This window comes from Emys orbicularis, chromosome 23 (assembly GCF_028017835.1).
Source record: "Emys orbicularis isolate rEmyOrb1 chromosome 23, rEmyOrb1.hap1, whole genome shotgun sequence".
NCBI lineage: Eukaryota > Metazoa > Chordata > Testudines > Emydidae > Emys > Emys orbicularis.
Window position 1 is genome coordinate 1,228,406 of NC_088705.1, and position 22,804 is coordinate 1,251,209.

General features: G+C 46.0%; 1 protein-coding gene across 1 annotated transcript; it reads left to right on the forward strand.

The window, feature by feature from the left end:
- The first annotated feature begins 528 nt into the window (after nucleotides 1-528).
- Nucleotides 529-17,872, forward strand: SF3A3 (splicing factor 3a subunit 3). The gene is made up of 17 exons (XM_065421657.1): nucleotides 529-662; nucleotides 1,210-1,257; nucleotides 2,062-2,114; nucleotides 3,669-3,774; nucleotides 4,698-4,770; nucleotides 5,208-5,299; nucleotides 5,745-5,827; nucleotides 9,672-9,810; nucleotides 10,158-10,226; nucleotides 10,602-10,669; nucleotides 11,071-11,178; nucleotides 11,520-11,589; nucleotides 12,681-12,845; nucleotides 12,947-13,057; nucleotides 14,382-14,472; nucleotides 16,726-16,781; nucleotides 17,569-17,872. Exons 1-17 carry the CDS (start codon nucleotides 567-569, stop codon nucleotides 17,644-17,646), a joined length of 1,506 nt encoding a protein of 501 aa, XP_065277729.1. The 5' UTR covers nucleotides 529-566; the 3' UTR covers nucleotides 17,647-17,872.
- Nucleotides 17,873-22,804: the final 4,932 nt, after the last annotated feature.

The following is a 22,804-nucleotide window of genomic DNA, read 5'->3' on the forward strand; positions in this document are numbered from 1 at the left end:
GCACAGGGTTCACACACGGGGCACGCCTGGCACACACAGTGCACAGGGTTCACACACGGGGCACGCCTGGCACACACGCAGTGCACAGGGTTCACACATCCAAGGGCACAGACACGCCCCGCTCTGATCTCTGGGACCAGGACGGCAGAGCGCGCGGGGGGGGGGGGTCACTACGGATCCCCAGGCGCTGCCTGAATGTCAGGGTGACCCCGGCTGACCCGCTCCAAGGAGCCGGCAGCGGGGCTGGGCCGGAGCATCTGCACCGCTTCTCCTGGAGCTCCAGCAACCCGTTTCACGGAGGAATCATGGTGCCAGCGGAGATTTCCGGTCGGGCCGGTGAGGGGGAGCACTGGGTGGGGGGGTTCCGGTCGGGCCGAACACTGGGAGGGAGGGTTTCCGGTCGGGCCGGTGAGTGGGAGCACTGGGAGGGATGGTTTCCGGTCGGGCCGAACACTGGGAGGGAGGGTTTCCGGTCGGGCCGGTGAAGGGGGAGCACTGGGAGGGAGGGTTTCCGGTCGGGCCGAGCACCGGGAGGGAGGGTTCCGGCTGGCGGGCGCGCGGGGAAGATGGAGACGATCCTGGAGCAGCAGCGGCGCTACCATGAGGAGCGGGAGCGGCTCATGGACGTGATGGCCAAGGAGATGCTGATTAAGAAATCCACGGTGCGGCGCGGGCCGGGACTGGGCGGGGCGGTGCCGGGACCCCCAGCGCGCCCGGGGGGCAGTGACTAGCCTGGGGGCGAGCCTGGAGCGACGGGACGCCCCCGCCAGGCACCGGGCAGCCCCCCCCCCCCCGCAGCGCGGCTTCCGGGCTCGTGGGCCCCAGTTCCTGGGCCCTGTTCCATGGGAAGCCGCTTCCCGTCCCAGCGCGATGCGGGGTGAAGCGGGCAGAATAAGCCCTGTTGTGATGTCCCAACAGCGGCGTTTGTCCCACGGACCGAGTCTCCCTGGCGACCCCTTTCACACAGCAAGTCCCTGAGTCCGACCCCCCAATAAATTAAACACACTTTTTAATATATTTAATACTATTATAAATGCTGGAGGCAAAGCGGGGTTTGGGGTGGAGGGTGACAGCTTGTGACCCCCCCCCATGTAATAACCTCGCAACCCCCTGAGGGGTCCCGACCCCCAGTTGTGCGGAGCAGAGACTGTTCTCAACTGAACTTCAGACAATAACTCTGGCTAATCTCTTTTCTGCTGTGTTTTGTAGTTACGTGACCAGATTAACTCTGATCACCGCACCCGAACCATGCAGGACGTGAGTATCACCCCTCTGCTTTACCTTACAGCTGTGTACCGTAAAGTTTGTGGGCTGGAGCACAGGATGGTGGGGTGTTGTGGATTACTTAAGCAATACATCGCAAACTATATTTCTGGATGAGTGTAGCACATTAAAATTGCAGGGTACAAGGTCAAAGGAAAATGGCTTTTGTGCACTGCAATAGCCGATAGACATGTGCAAGCTGATAACAGTATTTACTGGAGTATTGCTTACAGTTAAACTCGTAGGCTGAGTTTGCCTAGTTTTGTTTCTGTCTGCAAATTTAAAAAGTGTACTCTTACTAGTGCCTGTATTTACTCTGCAGAGATACCTGGCATTGAAGTTATAGGGTCTGTTCTCCACCATGCTTGATGCATGTGCATTACCTTTTACCAGAACTTGGGCACATGGCGCATGAGTTGGATGGATTTACATATCAGTTTTAGCATTAAAAGCCTTTAAGTATATTTTAAATCACAGTATTATTTATTTTCATTTTAGCTAATTTATTAAACAGCAAAACTTCACAGAAGAGCATGAAATGACTTGGGTAGCATGTTATTACATTTCCCTGAAAACACTTTCAGCTGCTAAATTTCCCTATAATGTTTCATGACTCTTCAGTGAGCATTCTTTCATTTCTTGGTCTGTTTGGCTCAAGTTTGTGAGATTATCCTTTCAAACATAAGCAAGCTTTGTCAAGCTTCCAAGAAAGCAGTTTGTTTTTCCTAACTTCTCTGCATGTTGTGCTGTATTGCAGCAAAGTTACGTGCATAACACTAACATGTTTTTGTTTTTTAGGGGTATATGGAAGTGAGTGGAAATCTGAGAGACTTGTATGATGATAAGGATGGGTAAGTGTCTGCAAAAAGACTTGATCTGGCCTTTTTATAAACTGAAAGGTCTGCTAGCTAAATGCCTTCACATAGGGTATGTCTACACAGCAATTAAACAGCCCCTTTGCCCAAGCCCTGCAAACCTGAGTCAACTGGCACAGGCCAGTCACGGGTTTTTAATTGCAGCGAAGACTTATCTGTAATGCTTTACAAAGCCACAGAAGGGACTTGATGGCACTTCTTAAGGCCATGTATAAAGAGAGTGAAGCATTTAGAGCAATGGCATTTGTAAAAATAGAGATTCCCCCCCCCCTCCCCCCCAAAAAGCAAACTTAAGTTTTCTTCCAGGAGTTTTATTGCACTTGCCAGATTTTAACTTGGGAGGAAAAATCTAGTGCTGGAAATAAACCATTGATGACACATTTCTGATGAGTGTCCTGACATAACCTTACCAGTACCATAGAGCAGCATGTCATTATAAAGCTATTGCTGGCTTAAGATTTGGCTGCAAAATACCATTTGATCCAAAGTGTGTGGGGGTGGGAAGGGGAGGGAAAGAATAATTGTGCCATAAATGTAGGCTTTCCAAAGCATCATGTTAGAGAAGAAATTGCCACTAAAATGTTCCATTAAATAAGAAGCAGTTAGGGCTGAGTTATCTGCACTCCCATTTGTCGGTTTAATGAACTTTCAGAGGGGGGGATCAACAAAAACTACTGAATATACTGATCGCAGAGTTTCACTCCTAGTTCATACCATGGTTAAAGATTCCTGCAAATCACATTTAACTTGCTATGTGTTGCTTCTTCTGTAGAATAAGGGACAAGAAAGGGTGTTATTGGTTCAGTACACTTCAGCAGTAAATTTCTCCATGGCTATGTCTACACTAGCACTTTTGTTGGTAAAATTTTTGTCGGTTGGGGTGTGAAAAAACCATACCCTGACTGACATGAGTTTTAGGGACGAAAGCGCTGGTATCATTGGGGGTGGTTTAATTATGTTGACGGGAGAGCTCTCTCCCGTTGGCATAGAGCGGCTACATGGGAGACATTGCAACTGGGCCACTGTAAGGTCTGTAGTGTAAATATAGCCCGTGTAACAGTTGCAAAGGAGTGTGTGTGGTGATGGTAGCAAATGTACCAGTGGAATCATATTTCAGTGCTTGATACTGTCAAAGCAACTCCCCAGATTCGCTATTGAATTTAATCCTGTGTAGATTGTAACGGGGGGAGGAGGGGTGGTTGTCTCTTTTGGCTTGGGACCCTCACTTGAGTGGGAGACTCTGAGAGGCTTGAAGGGTAGTAATTGGGGACTATGCACCTGAATGTAGGAAGGAGAGCAGAGCCCCAAAATCCTAAACCTATCTGAGTTTGAGATCTCTGTGTAATTTTGGTTGAGAGATTGGTGGGTGGGTAACGATTTTTCCATAGTTTAGGGAACCCTTGTGTAATCAGAACTAGAATCATTAATGAAACTCTCAAATTACAATATTACAAATTGCAATAAACAATCCTAATCCTGCCCTCTGTTACCCTCAAAATCTGACTTTAATTGTTTCTCCTGGACCCTCAGGTTACGGAAGGAGGAGCTCAGCGCCATTTCAGGGCCAAATGAGTTTGCAGAATTCTATAATAGACTAAAACAGATCAAGGAATTTCACCGGAAGCACCCAAATGAGGTAAGTGCCCCTGTACATCATGGGAGAGATGGTATGTGGACCCACAGGACAGTGACAAGGAGTATATCTATACAGTATTGAGTGCTCTTGGATGCTTTGCATTATCAGTTTGGTTCTTCTCAACCTATTTCATTTACGATAAATTCCAAAATATTAAAATATAGTGAGTGGAAAGAGGTGGTTTTAAAACAGGGGCTGTGTCCAAGTTCCTGTGATAGAAGAGGCATTCCATGAAAGAGAGAGAGCAGCCCAAAAATGAGAAAATGTGCAGAACACTAATCGTCCCATGAATGTTGTGCTTTCTGTTTAGGAGCTGTGTTCTCCTCTGCTGCTGGGGAGGCATTCAGCATTGCCTTCCATGTGCTGGCCAGAGTGGTTTTTTGGGGGTGGAGGGTCCTCCTCCCCTCTGTGAAGAAGACATTTTTAGGAATTGTCTACATAATTTGTTCCTGCATCAATGAGAGGATAGTCATGGGTGAGAGAACCCCTGGAATTCAAAGACAGCAGAGTGCCAGTTGATGCAGGGGAATTTCAAGGCAATTGCTTGATAGTTGACTGCATATCTGTCCCTGCAGCCTCTGCACTGAACTACAAAGATCCTAGCGCCTTGGCTTTTCCACACTCTGTGGCTAGGGAATCTACTGTTCTCCATGTAGTGCACTTTGTATATGTACTGATTAAATGCAGTTGAACAGGAACTGAACAATGCACACAGTAATATCTCAATACGGTTTGTGTTGTATGTAATGGCAGAAACAAAAAGTTTGGAACAAGATGATCTTTGATTTGGCAGTGGGAATACTTCTACAGTAGGTTAATTATGGAAAGTGCAGATTTGTCAATGAGACTTCACGTTAATTGGTCTGGACTTTATCACAGCAGTGAGTGTGTATTTTTGCTATAATGTCTGATCTTTCCCGAAGATCTGTGTGCCGATGTCAGTGGAATTTGAGGAACTGCTGAAAGCCAGAGAGAACCCCAGTGAAGAGGCACAAAGTAAGTCCGTGGTTTCATATTTAAATTTAGATCTAGCAAAAACGCCATGCTTGCTTGTTTTTAGTTAGTGAGTTGTCTGGTTGGCTTTGCATGTCTCTGAATCTCTCTCCTTAATAACCCTCTGAAAGTTACTCTCAGATCAGATGCCTATATGTGTATTTTATCCACTCTGGAATGTTCTGCAGTGAAAGCGCCTCTCGCTTGAGGGTGGATCTAGTGTATTACTGTAAAGGAGCAGTTAATGTTTCTGCAGGTTCTAAACATAATAAACTAAGAAACCTCTCATGTAAGCATAGCTTGTATTCAGCTGCAGTTACAAGCTATGCTTACGTGAGATGGTTCTAACACAAGAGGGATACTTGAAATGAGAATATTCTGCAGTAATTCCGATCTTCAGTATTTCTAATAAAGCTCTTTGCATAATGTGTCTTCTGTAGATCTAGTGGAGTTCACAGATGAAGAAGGTTATGGCCGGTACTTGGATCTTCATGATTGTTACCTCAAGTACATTAACTTAAAATCATCAGAGGTAAGAGGCTATAATTGCTTAGGAGATATACTCAAATATCTATTATTGAGTGGTCAGAGCCGAGCATTTCTGAGGTAATTTTAAATAGTTCATTTCCACCTACATGTTACACGGGTGCCTATTTTTTGGAGGCTGCAGGTTAAGGATTTTTAAATTCTAAGTGACCCTTTCCTGGGCTCTCCCATTCGTGCAGGTGTATCTACAGCTGCTCTCACAGGCCTCTCCACTGATGTGGTCTTGAAAGAGGCTGTGCCCTTTTTTCCCCTCTGTTACCAAATAGCCCAGGGTCTCTAAGGTGGCATGAGAGAGAAAAAATGGCATGCTGCAACCCAGAATGGAGGTATGGAAAGATACCATTTCTTGTGGTCCTGTAGGTGACTGGAGATATATTGTTAATCAGGTTGTTTTGTGTGTAAAATCTGACTCCCAGCCTCTGTATTTTCAGAAACTGGATTACATCACATACTTATCCACGTTTGACCAACTCTTCGATATTCCCAAAGAGAGAAAAAATGCGGAATATAAAAGGTGGGCCCTTCATCCATGACAGGCTGTCCAGGAGGAATTAAATTCCGTGATGTGCATTCAAGGCCTGGAACCAGTTCTGATTTGTGGCTTTTCAAGCAAAGCTTATGCAAATTCGTGATTTTATATTTTTTAAACAAATTACCAATTCTGTGCTGTAAGTGCAGGATTCATTCATCTCTGTAGAAGAAGCAACCCTGGGTTTCAGGGCTTTGTGTCTGTGATATTGCAGCAGACTAGGAATATAGTTCCCCTGGTGTTGCAGGAGAAAGTGTAGGAGTATTTCTTGTTACTAACTAAGTCATTGCTGTAAGAAGTTACATGATGATGCTTCAGTGGAAGGGTGCCAAGGTACTTTAATTTGGCATGGTGAAGCGTATGAAACAATGTTAAATGCTGAGTATAGATAATCTGTGTGTATCCAGAATATTTAAATATGGTAACATATCAGCATGGAGCCTGTTGTCTCTTGCTACCTCTTGTTCTGAGGGTCTGTACGCTGAGTGTCTTTATACCAGGATCTCACTGCTGTAACTCTAAAACAACGGCCTCCCAAATGTTTGCTCATTGAGACACAAGGTGGCAGAGGTAATATCTTTTATTGGACCAACTTCTGTTGGTGAGAAACAAGCTTTTGAGATAAACAGAGCTTGACTTCAGGTCTAGGAAATGTATTTAGCTGTTACACTTTGAGTACAAGGTGGAACAGGTTGTTTAGCATAAGTAGTTCACCTTGACTGGTCCCTTGAAATATACATTAAGTGGCCCGCTAATGCCTCTCCAGTCCTGGGGTGAAGGGGAGTTTAGTGGATTATAGGCTTTTTGTTATAAACCATAAATCCAGTGTGTCTATTCAGTCTATGATTTTTAGTGTCTAGCAAAGTTTTATGAATTTAAATGCCCAGGCTTGTCTTTTGAAGGTGTTGTGCAGATTTCTTTTGAGGAGAGGACTGAGGGTATGTCTGCATGGGTATAGAAAACCAGTGGCTGGCCTGGGTCAGCTGGCTGGGGCCAGCTACTTTTATCCCTGTGTGGACCTATCCTGCGAGGTCAGATTACAAGTGATCTCTTTGTGAAAGTGTTCACCCACAGATGACATGGTGTGTTTTTGTCTTTTATCATTTTTCTGTGTGAGTGTCTGGTTTCACCCACATAATTGTTGTTGTTGGGGCATTTAGTGCACTGGATAAGGTACACCACATGGAGATAGGCACGTGTAGAAGCCATGGATCTTGAAAGTTGTGTTGTGGGGGGTGTTGCTCATTGCAGCAGTGGAGATATGTCTACACGTTTTGCATCTATTATTCTGGCAGAGTCTGGTGCCACTTTGAGTTGGTGTGTCCTGGTCTGTGGTGATCTTGCTTCTGATGATGAGGTTGGGGGGTTGTTTGAAGACCAAAATAGGAGGTTTAGGAAATATTTCTTTCAGGATGTGGCCCCCATTGAGTATGGGTAATAACTGATGATACACCGTATGGGTTCCAGTGTGGGGTGATTGGAGACACCTAGGGGTGTGCAGTTGGAGGGGAGTTTGTTTGTATTGAAGCGGGTTCTCTTTGGGTATTTGGGTGCCTAGTTCCATAATGTGATCTGCTTCTCTGGTGGAGTTGTAGTTGGTTCCACTTTTTGTTTTTGTGGTGGATGGCTGCCACCAGGTGTTTTTGGTAGTATCTTGCATGATTTTCAAGTAAGTTTTCTGTGGTGGGTTTTTTTTTTTTCTTTTTCTTTTTCTTTCTTCCAGTATGTGGGAGCATGGGATTAATTCTTGTTTGAGGGGGTCCCTTCTGGAGTATCTGAGGTGCAGTAAATGGTTCCTCAGTTTTTCCAAAGTCCTTCTGCAGAGTTATTCAGCAGATATGGAGTTGTAAGTGATGGTGAGATTTCTGGGGATGATGAGGTTCCTTGCATTTGCTCAGGGAGTAGATGTTGCTGTTAAGTTTTGCTTCCTTTTTCTTCATGTTCAATTCAATATCTTCCATTGTTGTATTCAGTGTTATTGTAGCCATGTTGGTCCCAATATATTAGAGAGACAGTGTGGGTGAGGTAATATCTTCTATTGGACCGACTTCTGTTGGTGAGAGACAAGCTTTTGAACCACACGGAGCTCTTCTTCAGGCCTGGGAAAGGTACTCTAGCATCACAGCTAAATACAAGATGGAACAGATTGTTTTGCATAAGTAGTTAACAAATTTCAAGGATCACTCACAGTGAAGTGGCCTGTTAATACCGCTCCAGTTGTTTGGTGAGGGAGATGGAAAGCTAGAGAGGGTTTAGTGGGTTATTACAACAATCTATAAGCCATATATCCAGTGTCTCTATTCAGTCCATGATTTTTAGTGTCTAGAAAAGTTATGAATTTAAGCTCCCAGGCTTATCTTTTGAAGGCGTTATGCAGGTTTCTTTGAGGAGGAGAACCAAGAGGTCAGATACAGAGTGATTGCTTTGTGAAAAACATTCATTCACAATCAGGATGAAAATTCACTGGGGGGAATGTTACTGGGTACTCCTTAGATGTAGTTCTAATGTTTCATAAAGTAAGGACTTTCTGCAGAGTCCACACCCTCTCAGAAATGTGCAGCAGGATCTAAGCTGTCAGTGTTTTGGAATTTTCAAAAATGCTTTAAGTTTTGGCCTCGCTGCTCCTTTGAAGTCAAAGGGAGTTTTATCATTGACTTCAACTGAAGAGGATTTAGGCCAATGCTGAGCACTTTTGAAAGTTGCATCCTATGTCTTTTAGCTTTTATGGTTGTGAAGAGAACTGCCCAAACATAACTAATGCAGGGTTTGCAACCGAGTGTGAAACAATAGCTCTGAGAGGTGTGAGCTGTCCCATCTATTTGTCAAGTTAATGATGAAAATGTAATGTTTTATCCATGCTCAAAGAATCCTTGGTTAAACGTGGCTGTGTAACTAGGGTTCACTGACATGGTGGTAAAAATATTAGAAGCCACCAAAATCTTGTCCCACATTAGGGCTCCTGCTGATGCCATTAAAGTGGTGGTAGCACTATTGGAAACACTTTGCTAAAATTCTCTACTTATGGACAGAACCATGGCTGGGACCCATGATAGAATGTAGTGCACTGTGGCTTGTGTGTCTGGAATAATCTGTGTTAGAGAACCATGGTTTAACCTTGGTAGATATCTGTGGCTCTCTGGAATGACTGTACCGGAGGGATCTGCCAAGGCAGGAATAAAATAGTTTGGGCCACAAGTATGCTTAAATATGTGAGAAATATGGTGATGTTTGTAGTGTAGAGAAGGCCAAGTATCAACAGTCCACACTCATTGCTAATTATTTTAGTGTAAACATCCAGCTAATGTTGTTCTCTCTGGTTGTTTCCCCCATCTATTTCATGATATTTATTTTTATTTTTTCTTTGAGTCCATACACTTTGCAGGCAAGTTTCTCTGTGTAAATGTTGAGCCTTTTCAATTTCAGACAAATCATCTCTTACTGAATTGCTGTTTACAAGACTAACAGATGATGCGGAATTAAATTACACCTACATGTGTGTTTGTGAGACTGTCAGGTTGTATGTGCTGTGTTTGTCAACTGTGAATCATGCCTGTAATCTAAAAAGTCAAACAGATGAAGTTTTATTCGGATTGAAGCTTCTGGTGAAATAATCTGTTACCCAGAGGGTGTTCTTAACACCCAGGAGCTTGTTCAGTAGAAGAGAGATTTGTTGGGAAGGAAGGAAATAGTGGGAATATTCCCTGTATAATTGTGGGGCAAGGGGTGTCACCATGATGCGGTTCAGTATGTATGATGCAAAAATGTCTAATGTGTTCATCTTGCGCAAACTCTGATACCAAATTACCTGAGCTGGCTTTTCCTCTGCCAGGTATCTTGAAATGCTTCTTGAGTACCTGCAGGATTACACAGATCGGGTGAAGCCACTGCTGGATCAGAATGAACTTTTTGGGAAGATTCAGAATGAGTTTGAGAAGAAGTGGGACAATGGAACGTTCCCTGGTTGGCCGGTGAGCAATCATTATGCACATGTGAAATGCTGATATATTTCTCACGGCTTGGGTACAATGTTGTGGTGTGTAAAATGGTCATCAAGGTTAACAGTGTCACAGTGTAGTGTAGCTTGGTTGTGTCCCAAAACAGTAGACACAGCTTACTGCTAGTGTGTTTTCTGTCCGTCTTTCCAGTTATCTGGAGGTTTCCCGTGTATTTGATTTATTCAGTTTAGTGCGGAGATCTCCCCATTATTAATGATATCATTGTTCTTGAAGCAGGGAGGATATTTTGGTATTGCTGCTCAGATGTTATGTAATGTCCTGCAGATCTATCTAGCAACTTATGTGGCTTTTCTTGGCAGAAAGAGACCAGCAGTGCACTTACCCATGCCGGAGCCCATCTGGATCTCTCAGCCTTTTCCTCTTGGGAGGTATGTTCTCTGTGTGTTAAGCACTTTATACCGAAAATCTTGTTGGGATCCGTCCACCTTGTTCTTTTTCAAAATTCTCTTTGTGGGAATGAGAGACTCAGGCCACAACCACTGTAAATGGCAAGTTCACTGTGTAGGTGGCCTCTGCTTTCTGTCGCTGGAGATACCAGTAACCTGGAAGCGTTTTTCTCCATCGTAGCTGTGGGCAAGCTCCTGCCATAGATGCCATTGATCTGGGTAGAAGAGAGCCACCTTAGTGCTTTCATAAGTAATGTTGGATTTTTTTTAATGAATTAAAATGGACACACTTGGATCATATTGTTGTTAACACCTGAAAGCAATGCTCATGTACATTGGTTTATTTTAATTGTACAGGAATTGGCCTCCCTGGGACTGGACAGATTAAAATCTGCTTTACTGGCTTTGGGTCTGAAATGCGGCGGGTAAGAAGCTGTGGCTTTTTGCTAGATTTGTTTCAGTTATTGAGCTGTTTGTCTCACATTTCTGCATTGGACGTCGGTTTGTTTTCCAAAGATCTGTGTAATAATTCTTATACAAGACAACGCTGAAAGTATCGCAAGGAATTCTTATCACATACTTTGCTCTGAAGTCTGAGGTTCATAATGGACTAATACATAATGCGGAATAGTAGGACCTCAAGAGCCTGATGCAAAAGCAGTGCCTAAGCCATGTTCCTCAACGTGATGCTTATTCTTATAATCTCAGGACCTCTGAATGATTTAATTTATAATGTAATTAAAAACATAATTATGTGAGCACAAACCAATCTACTTAAAAAATAACCCTATACCCTAGATTCACCTTCTTCCCTATTTTCCCCCAGCACTCTGGAAGAGCGTGCTCAGAGGCTGTTCAGCACAAAAGGCAAATCCTTGGAAGCCCTTGATTCTTCCTTGTTTGCCAAGAATCCAAAGACAAAAGGAAGCAAAAGGTGAGTCCCCTAAAGTTTCATACCCAGGTTGGCCCTTCGCTTAGACTAAAAGTTTTCTGCTTGGCTGGTTATCTCCTTCATTATTGCCCCAATGGCAGAGCTGAGATGTTCCTGGAGCATTAGGATGCTCTGCATATTGGGGCCAAATGACTGAGTGAGCTGGTCAGTGTGTCTAGCCTGACTGATCAGTACATGTGCAGCAGAGGCTACACGGAGTGGTTGATATTTGTTTTCCCACTTTCTTAGTAGCTACAAATCAAATGTATCTTTAGAAACCGGGTGCATGGACAGCATTTGCAGTGCTTGAAAAGGATTTCACAAGTTCCCCTTTGTATTTCCAGGGACACAGAGAGGAACAAAGACCTTGCGTTCCTGGAAGCTCAGGTCTACGAGTATGTAGAAATTCTTGGGGTAAGGTTTTTACTTTTTACCTTTTTTGAGTTTTACAGATGCAGTGCCTTCAAAAGTTGTTGCAAGCTCATTCATGTCTTCAATCTCATCCTTTCTTAAACACCATGTACAGAAGGGTTATTTTATGTTTGGTGCTGTACAAACCTGGAGATGTTTAAGGCAGGGGGTTGGAATTGCTTATTCCTGTTTGTTAACCTGTCAGCTTCTAGTTAAGAATCCATCTCCTACAACAATGGTGCTGAGGATTGGGTCTGCCTCTCTTGTGAATCGTGAGTCTTTGTAACCCAGACAGGACAGTCATGAGTGCCCTTGGGGCAGCCTTTTCTCCTTGTAGAACAGGGATAGGCAACCTATGGCACGCGTGCCGAAGGCGGCACGCGAGCTGATTTTCAGCGGCACTCACACTGCCCGGGTCCTGGCCACCGGTCAGGGGGGCTCTGCATTTTAATTTAATTTTAAATGAAGCTTCTTAAACATTTTAAAAACCTTATTTACTTTACATACAACAATAGTTTAGTTATATATTATAGACTTAGAGAAAGAGAACTTCTAAAAACGTTAAAATGTATTACTGGCACGCGAAACCTTAAATTCGAGTGAATAAATAAAGACTTGGCACACCACTTCTGAAAGGTTGCCGACCCCTGTGGTAGAACTTAGATTTTACATCTAACCACCAGAGACAGCAAGCCCCTGTGAGTGCTGCCTTCATTCGGCTTCATGTTCTTGTCACAGTTTTCAGTGGTCACTCTTAGAAGGCTGATTGCCACCATTGCCAAGTAGCTTGGAAGTGATTGTAATTAAAGCTTTCCGCTATCTTCTCTTGGTGAGAACTGCATTATACCCAGCGACCTTTCAGACTGTTGGGCTGAGCAAAACAGGGTGGAGTTCTCTTGTTCGACTGCGGACAAATCAATGCAGTGTTGTGGCACAGCCACTAATGAAGCCAGTGGAGGGGATTTAACACAAGAAGGGTGAATACGCCTGTGATTTCCCCCACACGTTTTTTGGTTTGTTTGTTTGTTGCCACATATGCTGCCGTCTTTGGCTTCATGCATAACTTCATGCCTGCGTGCTTTCCTGCATCATAGGAACAGAGACATCTCACCCATGAGAACGTGCAGCGTAAACAAGCACGCACAGGGGAAGAGAGAGAGGAGGAAGAGGAGGAGCAGATCAGTGAGAGTGAAAGTGAAGATGAAGAGAATGAAATAATTTACAACCCTAAAAATCTGCCTCTTGGCTGGGATGGCAAGGTGAGACTGGCTCCCCAGGCACTCCAGAGCAGAGATCTTTGACTGCATCCAAACCACCTGTCTTGCAATCTGACCTAAGCTTTGCCTGGCTTGTTTTTCAGCCTATCCCCTATTGGTTATATAAACTGCATGGTTTGAACATCAACTACAACTGTGAGATTTGCGGTAACTACACCTACCGAGGGCCCAAAGCTTTCCAGCGGCACTTCGCGGTAAGTAACGCTTTGGCATTAGCCCATCAGTCGATTTTGAGGTAATCCTAGTTATATGTAACTAAAGGATGGAGCCTTGGTGATTGGAGCTGTCACCTCTGGGCCGGAAGGGCGTGTTTAAATCCTGTCCCAGGAGGTGGGCCCATGCGTGGTGCCGAGACTGCAGGGCTGTACCATTTGAAGAGGCACTCAGGTGCCATTTGCCCCTGGTGGTTGTAGGGTCTCCCTCCTCAGGTACCCCGATTCCAATGTCTAGCAGTGCCTGAGCTGTTGCTGAGGCCCTGGTAGCTACCGCTTTAGATACTGGCAGTATGTTGACAAACACCTTACTGTAAAGCTCTCTGTCAAAGCTGATAGAGGAAACAAGTTCCATAAAACCCAAAGCTAAGTAACAGATTTTAATAGCTTTTAAAATGTACCTAGGAGCAAACTGGTCTTTCAAGGGATATATATGTAAGTGGATTCTAGTTGTGTTAGTACTGAGATTCTGAGCACTAGGAGAATCCTACACTGAAACCTGTGAGATGCTATTTCTGGATGCTGCTTCTCTCCTTGGGGTTAATAATGGTTTAATTATAATGCCCCTAAAAAGGCATGTTTTTAACCCTGCACTTCTGCACCCTGTGATGAGAACCCTTGATTGTGAATGTGCCATTTAAATGAAAGTGAACGTTGTGCGAAGGTGCTCAGGGGTTTATAGCGCTGCGTGTGTTGCACTTTATACAGTAGGGGAGTCCCCACTCCTGCTTCTCAATGAACTTTTGTCCGAACCCTACAGTCTTTCCACTGAAAACCAGCCTTGCCCAAGTATGTGAATACTGTTATTGCACTCCGGGGGCGCCCAGCCGCGTGGAATCACAAACTGCTTTTAAACTGTTGTTGTTGTACTCTAGGATCATAGCTTAGTTCTAAGATTTGATACTATGAAATTCTCATAAGCGGATTAGACACCATTAACTTGAAATGTGTAGTCAGTTTAAAAAAATTAGTTTAAAAGTCGCTTCAAGTACTGCCATTACTAATCTTTATGGATTTACAATCACATTTTCCTTTTTTTAATGAAACTTTTTTTCTTGTATTGGTGTGTGAAAAGCCCGCATAAAAGGGAAACTGACAGAATCTTGTATATAGTCAAAGGAAACAAACTGGAAAATATGGATAGAAATAGTTTTTCCTCTTGTTTTCTTTCTGTTCTAGTCCCCTTTGGGCATTAATTTGTTAATGTTTTCAGACAGGTTTGACTTACTTTAACAGTGAGGCTGTGACTTTGTGGGCTATATATAAAACTCTCTCCTGTATACTGATCTTTCTGCTCTGCCTCCAGGAGTGGCGTCATGCTCATGGGATGAGATGCCTGGGCATTCCCAACACAGCTCATTTTGCTAATGTCACACAGATTGAAGATGCAGTCTCTTGTAAGTGATGTTGGCATGTCTCTATTCAGAACTATTCTGAGTCTGTGCTGTTCTTTTGGGCACATGTGGGTCTGTTGCCTGCTGTGATTGCTGGCTGAATGCCTCTTCATTGGCAATGTTCTCACTGGGGGGTGTAACTCTTTATATGGTGGAACCTAAATCATCCAATTGCAATTAGGGGACACGAATCTCCTTCAGATAATCAAGAGGCTGGTTACACTCAGTTGAAATTCAGGAAATTCTTCCTTTGTGTCTCCATGGTGAGGAGGGAGAAGGGAAAGACCTGATGAAATTCAGCCAGGGCAATCCTGTTACCAGCATGAAGCGTTAGCATTTTAACTGGCCATAACTTAATGATGTTGGCTTTGGGTACTTCAGTCAACGCCAGAATGCAAAGCTTCTGCTCTGGGCACGTACCTGCTGAGGGCAGCAGCCAGCACAAAGTTGCCTGGCCACAACCGAGAGATGCAGAGATTGACTGTCTTCGCTCTGGAAGCAAGAGTGAGCCAACTGTGTCACCTCTTGCTCTGGCAATTCTGGAGTAGGAAGGGAGAGTCGGATAGAATCTCTGCCTGGGCACAGCAGTAAAGCCCAGAAAGAGGAGTTTAATTTTGCTGTTAAGGCTGTGTCTATACAGCAGCTGGGCAGTGCACTTCCCAGCTCAGATAGACGTACATCTGTTAGCTTGGCCCAGCCACTGCAGCCACCCTCCTATTTTAGTGCACTCACTTGAGAGTTGCACCTACCTGCTGCTGTGTAAACATAGTCTAAGTCAGTATTTCTCAGATGCGGCCACCAGGGGCTTTTCTTGCGGCCACAGCCTCCAGGGCAGTGACTGGGGGTGGGTGGGGGGGTGGAGGGAAGCAGTGAAACCTCCCCCAGGGCCACCAGCAGGGGTTGGGCCCTGCCCCACTCTGGAGCCACAAATGCCAGAAAAGCAGGTGGCCCGTGAGTTCCCCACCTTCCCTGGGGCAGTGAGGCTAGGGCTTTGGGCTACAGCTCTGGGGTGGTGGGTGGCAGGCTCCGGCCCTGGCTGTGTGGCAGCGGGTGCCAGCCCTCAGCTCACCACCCTCCCGCATCGCCACTGGCCCCCACTGTCTCCCTACCCACCTCCCTATCCAGGGTTTAATTCCCCTGGCTTGCCAGAGCTCAGTAAGTCTGCTGTGAAAATTGATATTTGTAATTTGTATGTTTGTTAATATCACTTTTCACAGCCTCCCAGCTAGCTAGTAAGTCTGCTGTGATTATTAACAAACATACAAATATCACTTTTCACTGCAGCAGGCTTATTAGCTAGCAAATCTTTTATTTAAAAAAAAAAAAAAAGCAGCCAAAAAGCAAAAGCAACACAACAACAACAACAACAACAACAAAAAGACAAGAATGTGCAAAGCACCTTAATTGCGTTTATATTCTGTTTAGGTCCAGTAAGAATAGAGACAACTGTGCATTATTTTTATTATTGAATCTGCAAAGCAAATCAACCAACCAATCTTTACAGTGATTTGGACATGTATAGGCGCATATTTATTTGTTTTTCCTAAAGTTAATTAAGTATTTTAGGAAAAATTGTCAGAGTGGCCACCAGCAAGAGTTGGCGGCTGCGCTCTGAGGCCACCAAGAAATGTGAGAACACCCCTGGAACAGGCGCCCATGAAACATTCTGGCTCTGGTTCAGTGCAGCTGAACTAGGGTTCCCTTTATTTCCCTTCCTCTCTAAGCTGGCTTGTCAGCTCATCCAATCAAAACTCTCTCCCTTGCACTTGCTACTTCAGCTTGCTGGCCTCCCTTCCCTTAAGAGCTTCCGTACCAGCTGGCTTGAGGCAGACTTGCCTCCTGCTTCTAAGGGGAGTGGTTGCAGTGTCACTGAGCGCTGCAGGGTTGGGAGGGGTGTCTGCAGTGGGTCTGGTGAGCTGACATTGAAGTGCAGCTTGTTTTACACCAGATGTGAAATGCTGCACACAGTACAAACTCCTTAGGATGCAACTTAAAGCACATTTAGTGCAACTCTTTTAAGAAGCCCACTATGTCAGATAAGCATAGTGTCTTATATTAACCATCAGCCCTGTCTGAGGCTCTTTGCTGCTCGGGTATCTACCTGGCTGTCATGGCCAGCTTCTCTTGTTGAGTAATCTGTGCAATCCGTGTCAGCCAGTGATGCTGAGGGGAGTGTGTTTCAAGAGCCAGCAGTGTACATACAGCGCTAGACTAAGGGAAATGGCATTCTGATCCAGTGTTACTTTGTATTCGCAGTGTGGGCAAAGCTGAAGCAGCAGAAAGCTTCGGAGAGATGGCAGCCTGACACAGAGGTGAGCTGAGGATCGGTGTTCAGGTGTTGCCATTACTGTTTGGCTGAATCTCTCTTGTTACCCTGCATAACCTCTAGCCCCAGCAAAAGAGGTACCAGTTCCCTGGGAATCTGTTGAATGCCGGGGAGTATGTTTGGAGACCCCCCCCCCCCCCCCCCCCGCTTGTAACCGAGCTCCTGTTGGTGGAACTGTGTCGAGCTGCACATGCCTGGCTGGGACTGTATTGCTCATTAGTATGACACCAGCCCTTCTCTCTGTCTAGGCATCTTCAGAGCGTTCCTCTGCAGTGTCCAAACTCTTCCTGTTTGGAAAGGCGGGGGGGGGGGGGGGGGAGTGAGGTATCTTTAATCTAAATGGTGAGAGATTCCATAGTCATTCTGTTAAAATTGTAAATAAGACCCTTCCATTGTAGCCCAGGGGACCTACCATGATGGAGCAGACTGTTTATAGAATGAGCGTACAATGCAGTGTGAAATCCAGTTTATTACAGAATTTGCCATTGTCCTGCTGAGTTTAGCTAAGCTGTGATAGAGTGGACAGCGGCAGGCAGTGTAACAACTGAGCATGCTCCAGCTCAGTCCTCATTGCAAACCAATATTTATCCTTCTCTGGGAGTCCGCTGAGAGACCCCGTGTGGAGATGTGCAGAAGGGGGGATCTTAGTCTGTTTTAGTTTGAGGGGCTGACTGGCTGCTGTTGGTGGAGCTAAACCTCAGTTACTGTTACACTCTCCCATTCTTATTTCATGCCGTGCCCAGATACTACCAATTTTCTCGCTTCCCTTCTAGGAGGAATATGAGGATTCCAGTGGGAATGTGGTGAATAAAAAGACTTATGAAGACTTGAAACGTCAAGGGCTGCTGTAACTTTCTCTGGTTGGAGGATTTGGCACCTCTGAGGCTCTTGGTGAAGCACACTGAGCCCTGTGCTTTCTTCTCCCTACTTTTGCATTTTCTGTTCCGCATGAGCATACATTTCAAGGACACTTTGTAGAATCACTTTCTAGTAAGTCCCTTCTTGTGCAAGGCACAGTCGTGATGGTCCAAAATGTATTTTATACTAAAAGATACTGCAAAAATAAACTGATTTTAGTGTAGGAAGTCCTGAGTAACTTCTCTCCTTTTGTAGCCTGGTAAGGAAGAGCTCAACTCGATGAAAATATCAAGAATCTCTCATGCACACAGCTATTAGAGATCACAACTCCCAGTGTAATATCGTTGCTTCTCTGATGCTCCAGTTCTTTGAGCTGCTTTGGTGGGATTGACTTTTTTTAAAACCACCCGTGAACATCCCAAGTTAAAGTGAGCACAAGGTCCACAGGACTCTGAACTGAGCCGTGTGATTAAGACTCTTGTTTTCCCTTTCAGTCCTGGTTTCTGTCCATGCAGTTACTGTAGGAGGAATTGGGCGCTAGGAAGCTGGTGAGCTACCCAGTGTGAGTGGCACTGCAGGAAAATGAAGAGCAGCAGCAGATAGTTTGAAAGGCGGTTTCCAATTCTGTCAGCATTCTTGAGTTTTTAGGGGCATTGCTTTTCCCTCCCTTTCTTGATCAAAAATACGACAGCATCGGCTGCAATGGAGTGAGTGTCTGGAGGCTTCTGCACTGGCGGTGGTTAGGTGGTCCCCTTGACCTTGTACTGCAAGAAAACAACCACCAGTCTCGTCGTATTCTATTACTTAACCACAGTAATGGCAGCATACGAGTCAAGTGTGTAGGTTCCTTTTTAGTCTTGCTGTTCCTGAACATCTAACATGAACTGCTGGGAAATGGAACATTCTGGATATCCCCATCACACTACATCTGTTTGGCTCAAAGCAGTGTTAGCATCAGCCCATTCCTGAGCACTGTGCTATCAGTGTGCTGTAAGGCTGCTTGAGCTGAGGAGGGAGATGTAGGAGGCTGGGCAGGGGTTTGCTTGGAATGAATAATGTAAGGGGCGGGGCAGCCTTTCTTTTCCTAGGGATGAGGCAGCTTTAATCTCTCCTGCAGTGGGGAGAGCCCAGGTCAATATTTGGTGGTCAAGTGTTTGTTTCAAACGGTGTATGTCCATGAGAATCAGGTCCTTGCTTGATTAAACTCCATTTTCAGTATGGCTAACCCTATGCCTGAACCTCTGCGTAGGGTTTTCCTTGGGGGCTAGTGGTGTGTTTTTGTTGGGTGATTGCTGTCTGAGAGTATGGTGGCAGATCGAAATGAGGAAGACGCAATAGAAGGTCCTAAACTAACCTCAATTCCTTGTTCCATTCCCAGAGAGCGAAGGTGGGTGTCGGTGTGACATGCTGACAACACCCCCAACGAACTTTATTGAATGAAGTTAAACCCTACTTAGGGTTAGTACCTTTGGGGGATATTGTATTGGAAATGCAACTATTTGTGAGATTGGTGGGGACTTCTTTAGAAGGGAGAGGAGACTAATGCCCTCTGGGGACAATACGTGTGAAGTGGATTTTGTAGGAAATACCTTGGGGTGAGGGAAATGCACATTCTCTCCTCCAAGGCAACCTTTTGAAGATGAGGCCTGGGGAGAAGGATCCATTGTATGCTAATTACCTGCTACAGGGGTCTTTGGTCTGGAGTTTCCAAACCTGTATAAAGGGCAAAACGGAAGGTGTTATGGGTGTGCTTGTTCTGAGCTGAGGCTGTGAACACAAAGAATTCCCTGTGTTAGGATTTAAAGGAGGACTGCTCCTGCCAGAATCCATGTTGGGATTTGGGGGTGGGGGGGTCCCCTGGTAAGCTTATTAGCATATGTGTGGGTTCTTTCACTATTGTTATTGTTTCTCTGTATTGCTTAGGAATACAGTAGGCTTGCATAGAGAGACCTATGTGGTGCTTGTAACTGTACCAATTACACTGTTAGCTGTCTCTGAAGAGAGAGCAGGCAGGTCTGTTTAGATGGACTGTCTTTGATGGGGTAACACAGTGAAGGCCAGGGAATGGTGCTGCCTGGAAATACCCCGGTCAGAAGGGGGAGAGTCGTGGATTTCCATCTAGGAGAGGCAACCATTGAGGAGCTGGAAGCCAAGAGTGGGTGCCTTTGCTGGAACACAGCAGGGAAATACAGGTGCAGTGGCCCTGAACTGTGACGGTCGGCTCTGCAGTTTCTCTGGCAAAGTGGCATCATTATCCAAATATGCGATCTGCCAGACAGTGTCAGTTTAGCCAGTCCCAGCAAGCTTTTGCAGAATTATTCAGCAGAGGGCACCCCAGCCACAGTCTTGGAAGCTGATCCAGGCCAGTCGTCTCTAGCATGTAACTTGTGCAGTTTCATCACTCTGTGTATGGACTGGCCAGAATTCTCAAATTGATTTGAGAATTTCCTGCAGAAGCTTGTGACTTTCTCCCCTACGTGAACAGCTGGCCTGTGTTTGAAATCCCTGCTGTTGATTGGCTGCATGTGTGGTTTGGCTTGCTCTGGTACTTGGCTAGAATCTAGCTGCTAGATGATGTAACAGTACAGTATAGGTCTCAAACCCTTACGCGAGAATGTAGTTTGAAAGCTGCTCTCAGTGAGTGCTCAAGCTTCACCATCCATTGTAAAGCTCTCGTATTTGGGGAAAGGTTAGGCTGTTCAGCAGGTCTGAGCAAAGCCCCTCAGTTACAAGGGGAAAAGGAGTCTGTCCTGGAAGAAACTTGGAAACCGCAGGAGGAGGCGTGGTTAAGCCATTGAGCTGCCCCATGGGTCTCATGCAGTGAATATGCACAGCTTAACTTCCAGGTTGTTTGGAGCATGGTTGAATGGAGTAATTCCCTAATCTCGGGTGCTAACCCCTCTTGAGATACATCCAGTATTGATCCCTAAGCAGGAACCCTTAATATCTGTGTGTTTAATATGGAATGATGTGCTGCCCCCCCTTGGGCCAATAGAAACAAAACTGGCACCATTGGCCTTCCTCTCTGATGCCACAGTGTATGCAGCTGCCCCTGCCTGTGTTGCTTTCCATTGAAACAGGGAGACTAGTCACATACTGTGCTTAAGAGAAACAGGCTTCACACCAAGCTGCTCTGTCACCTCCCAGCTCCCAGCAGATGAATGGACGGAAAGGACCAAACCCATTTTGGATTACAGGGGACATGGCTAGAGTGGAGGGTCACACACTGCCTAGCCTGATGGGCTGGATCAGTGAGTGACAGAAACAGGGAAAGTTCATACTTTTTTGGGTGGGTGGGTGGGGGAAGAGTCTCCCTGTAGGGGTGTCTCCATCAGGAAATGCCAGGACATGGGCTGCTGCTGTTCCAGAGAGCCGAACCCTCAGCCCCTTCTCCAGCCAGTGTGATTCTGCCCCCTAGCCTGGTGACACAAGATGCCTTAGGGGGAAGTGCAGAGCACGACTGTACCAGTGATTAGCTGCTGCCCAGTGCTCACAGGTGAGGCAGGACTATGGAGAATCACTCTAGAGCATGTTCCTAGGAGGTGGGACAGGCAGCTGGGGCTTGTATTCTACCCCTGCAGCAAGTACAGGGTTTCCCTTGGGCTCCTCTGCCCGCCAGGCACGCTTGTTTGGCTCATTTTGCTACATTAAAATCCCAGTGGTGGGAGCTCTCTAGGGTGAGCAGGTCTGAGAAGAAAGGGAGTGAGTAATCAAGGCTAATTGGGTCTGGCTGGGCAGGCTGATTACTGTAATTTCTCCAGCCCTGTTCCTGGCCCTGAAGGGATAGTGAAATCTAGTGAAGGTGTCCTCCCATGTTGGGGTGAGGAGGCATTGGAGATGGCTGCAGATGAGCTAGGGAAGAGGCAACAGCCCCTATGCTCGGATCCCAGCGGTAGCTGTGCTGAGGCAAAGGCAATTTCTGATGGGGGGCAGGCTGGAGCAGGTGAGGGAGCAGTCCCTGTGTGGACTTCGCTGCAGTCCCTTAGTGTCAAAGCAGCAGAGCCCTGGATAACAGCGGAGGTTTGTATCCAGCAGGGAAAGTCCCACACGTCATGCTAAGAACAGAGGAAAATACCAGCTTTAGCCAAGCGCTCCTCGGTAACACGCACAACGGCATCGCAATCCCAGTGAGGGGATGGGGACTGAGGGCAGAGCTGGGTCACAAATTCTAATCCTAGCTCTGTTCCGGACTCTCAGTGACCGTCTGTGATCGGGGACAGGGCAGCCCTGCCTCCTGTGGGCTTGGGAGCGGTACAGGGAGTTCATCAAGCGCTGAATAGCATTTTAGAATCAGATGTCAAGAGCCAAGATACAAGAATCTCCTTCACGGGCTCTCCTGCACTGCTCCTTATTCCATTCCTAGCCTTCAGCGCTGCGACCGAGTCCTGCTCACGCCTGGGCTGGCAGCAGAACCATTGTGCCAAGGCAGCTGAAAGAATCTGGGTCCGAAATCTCACAGGCCCAGAGTACTAGGAACAGCTGCCCCTATGGGATGGCTCAAGCTACTGCCGCAAAGACCTTCCCATTCCCCAAAGTACCTGGGATTAAAGCAATATGGCTCATCTGCGCCCATCCCCCTCCAGCTCCAGAGTAGGGAACAGGTAACCTAATAGCATGTGCACATAGGACAGTGATTAATGGTTGTCAGGACAACCTCTCCTGCCTCTTCTGCCCTGGCAGAGTGTACAAAGGCTGGGGACTGGTGAAAAAGGATTGGCTGATCAGACAGTTGCTATGAGCAGAGAGCCACAAAATTGTTCCCAGTACTCCCCTCTCTGCTGATTGTTACATTCAGCAGCGCATGTGGGTGGTGTCCCCAGGGGCTGCCCCTGAGAATGGCACTTGGTCTCCATACTTAGACTTCTGGGTTTTATGAGAAATGCAGCCGTGCTCCGTTGTCCCTTAGCCTCTGACTGCCAGAAGCCGGCAGTGGGGGACTGGGGATGGATTGCTCGGTAATTGCCCTGTTCTGTTAATTCCCTCTCAAGCATCTGGCAGAGGCCACTGTTGGAAGACAGGATACTGGGATAGACGGACCATCGGTCTGACCCAGTGTGGCTGTTTTTATATTGTACAAGTCCTGGAGAGCTCCATGCACTGGGTGGCAGGTGGAAGTGGGGAGAGCCAGTTGGGGCCACCAGTTAGTCTCCT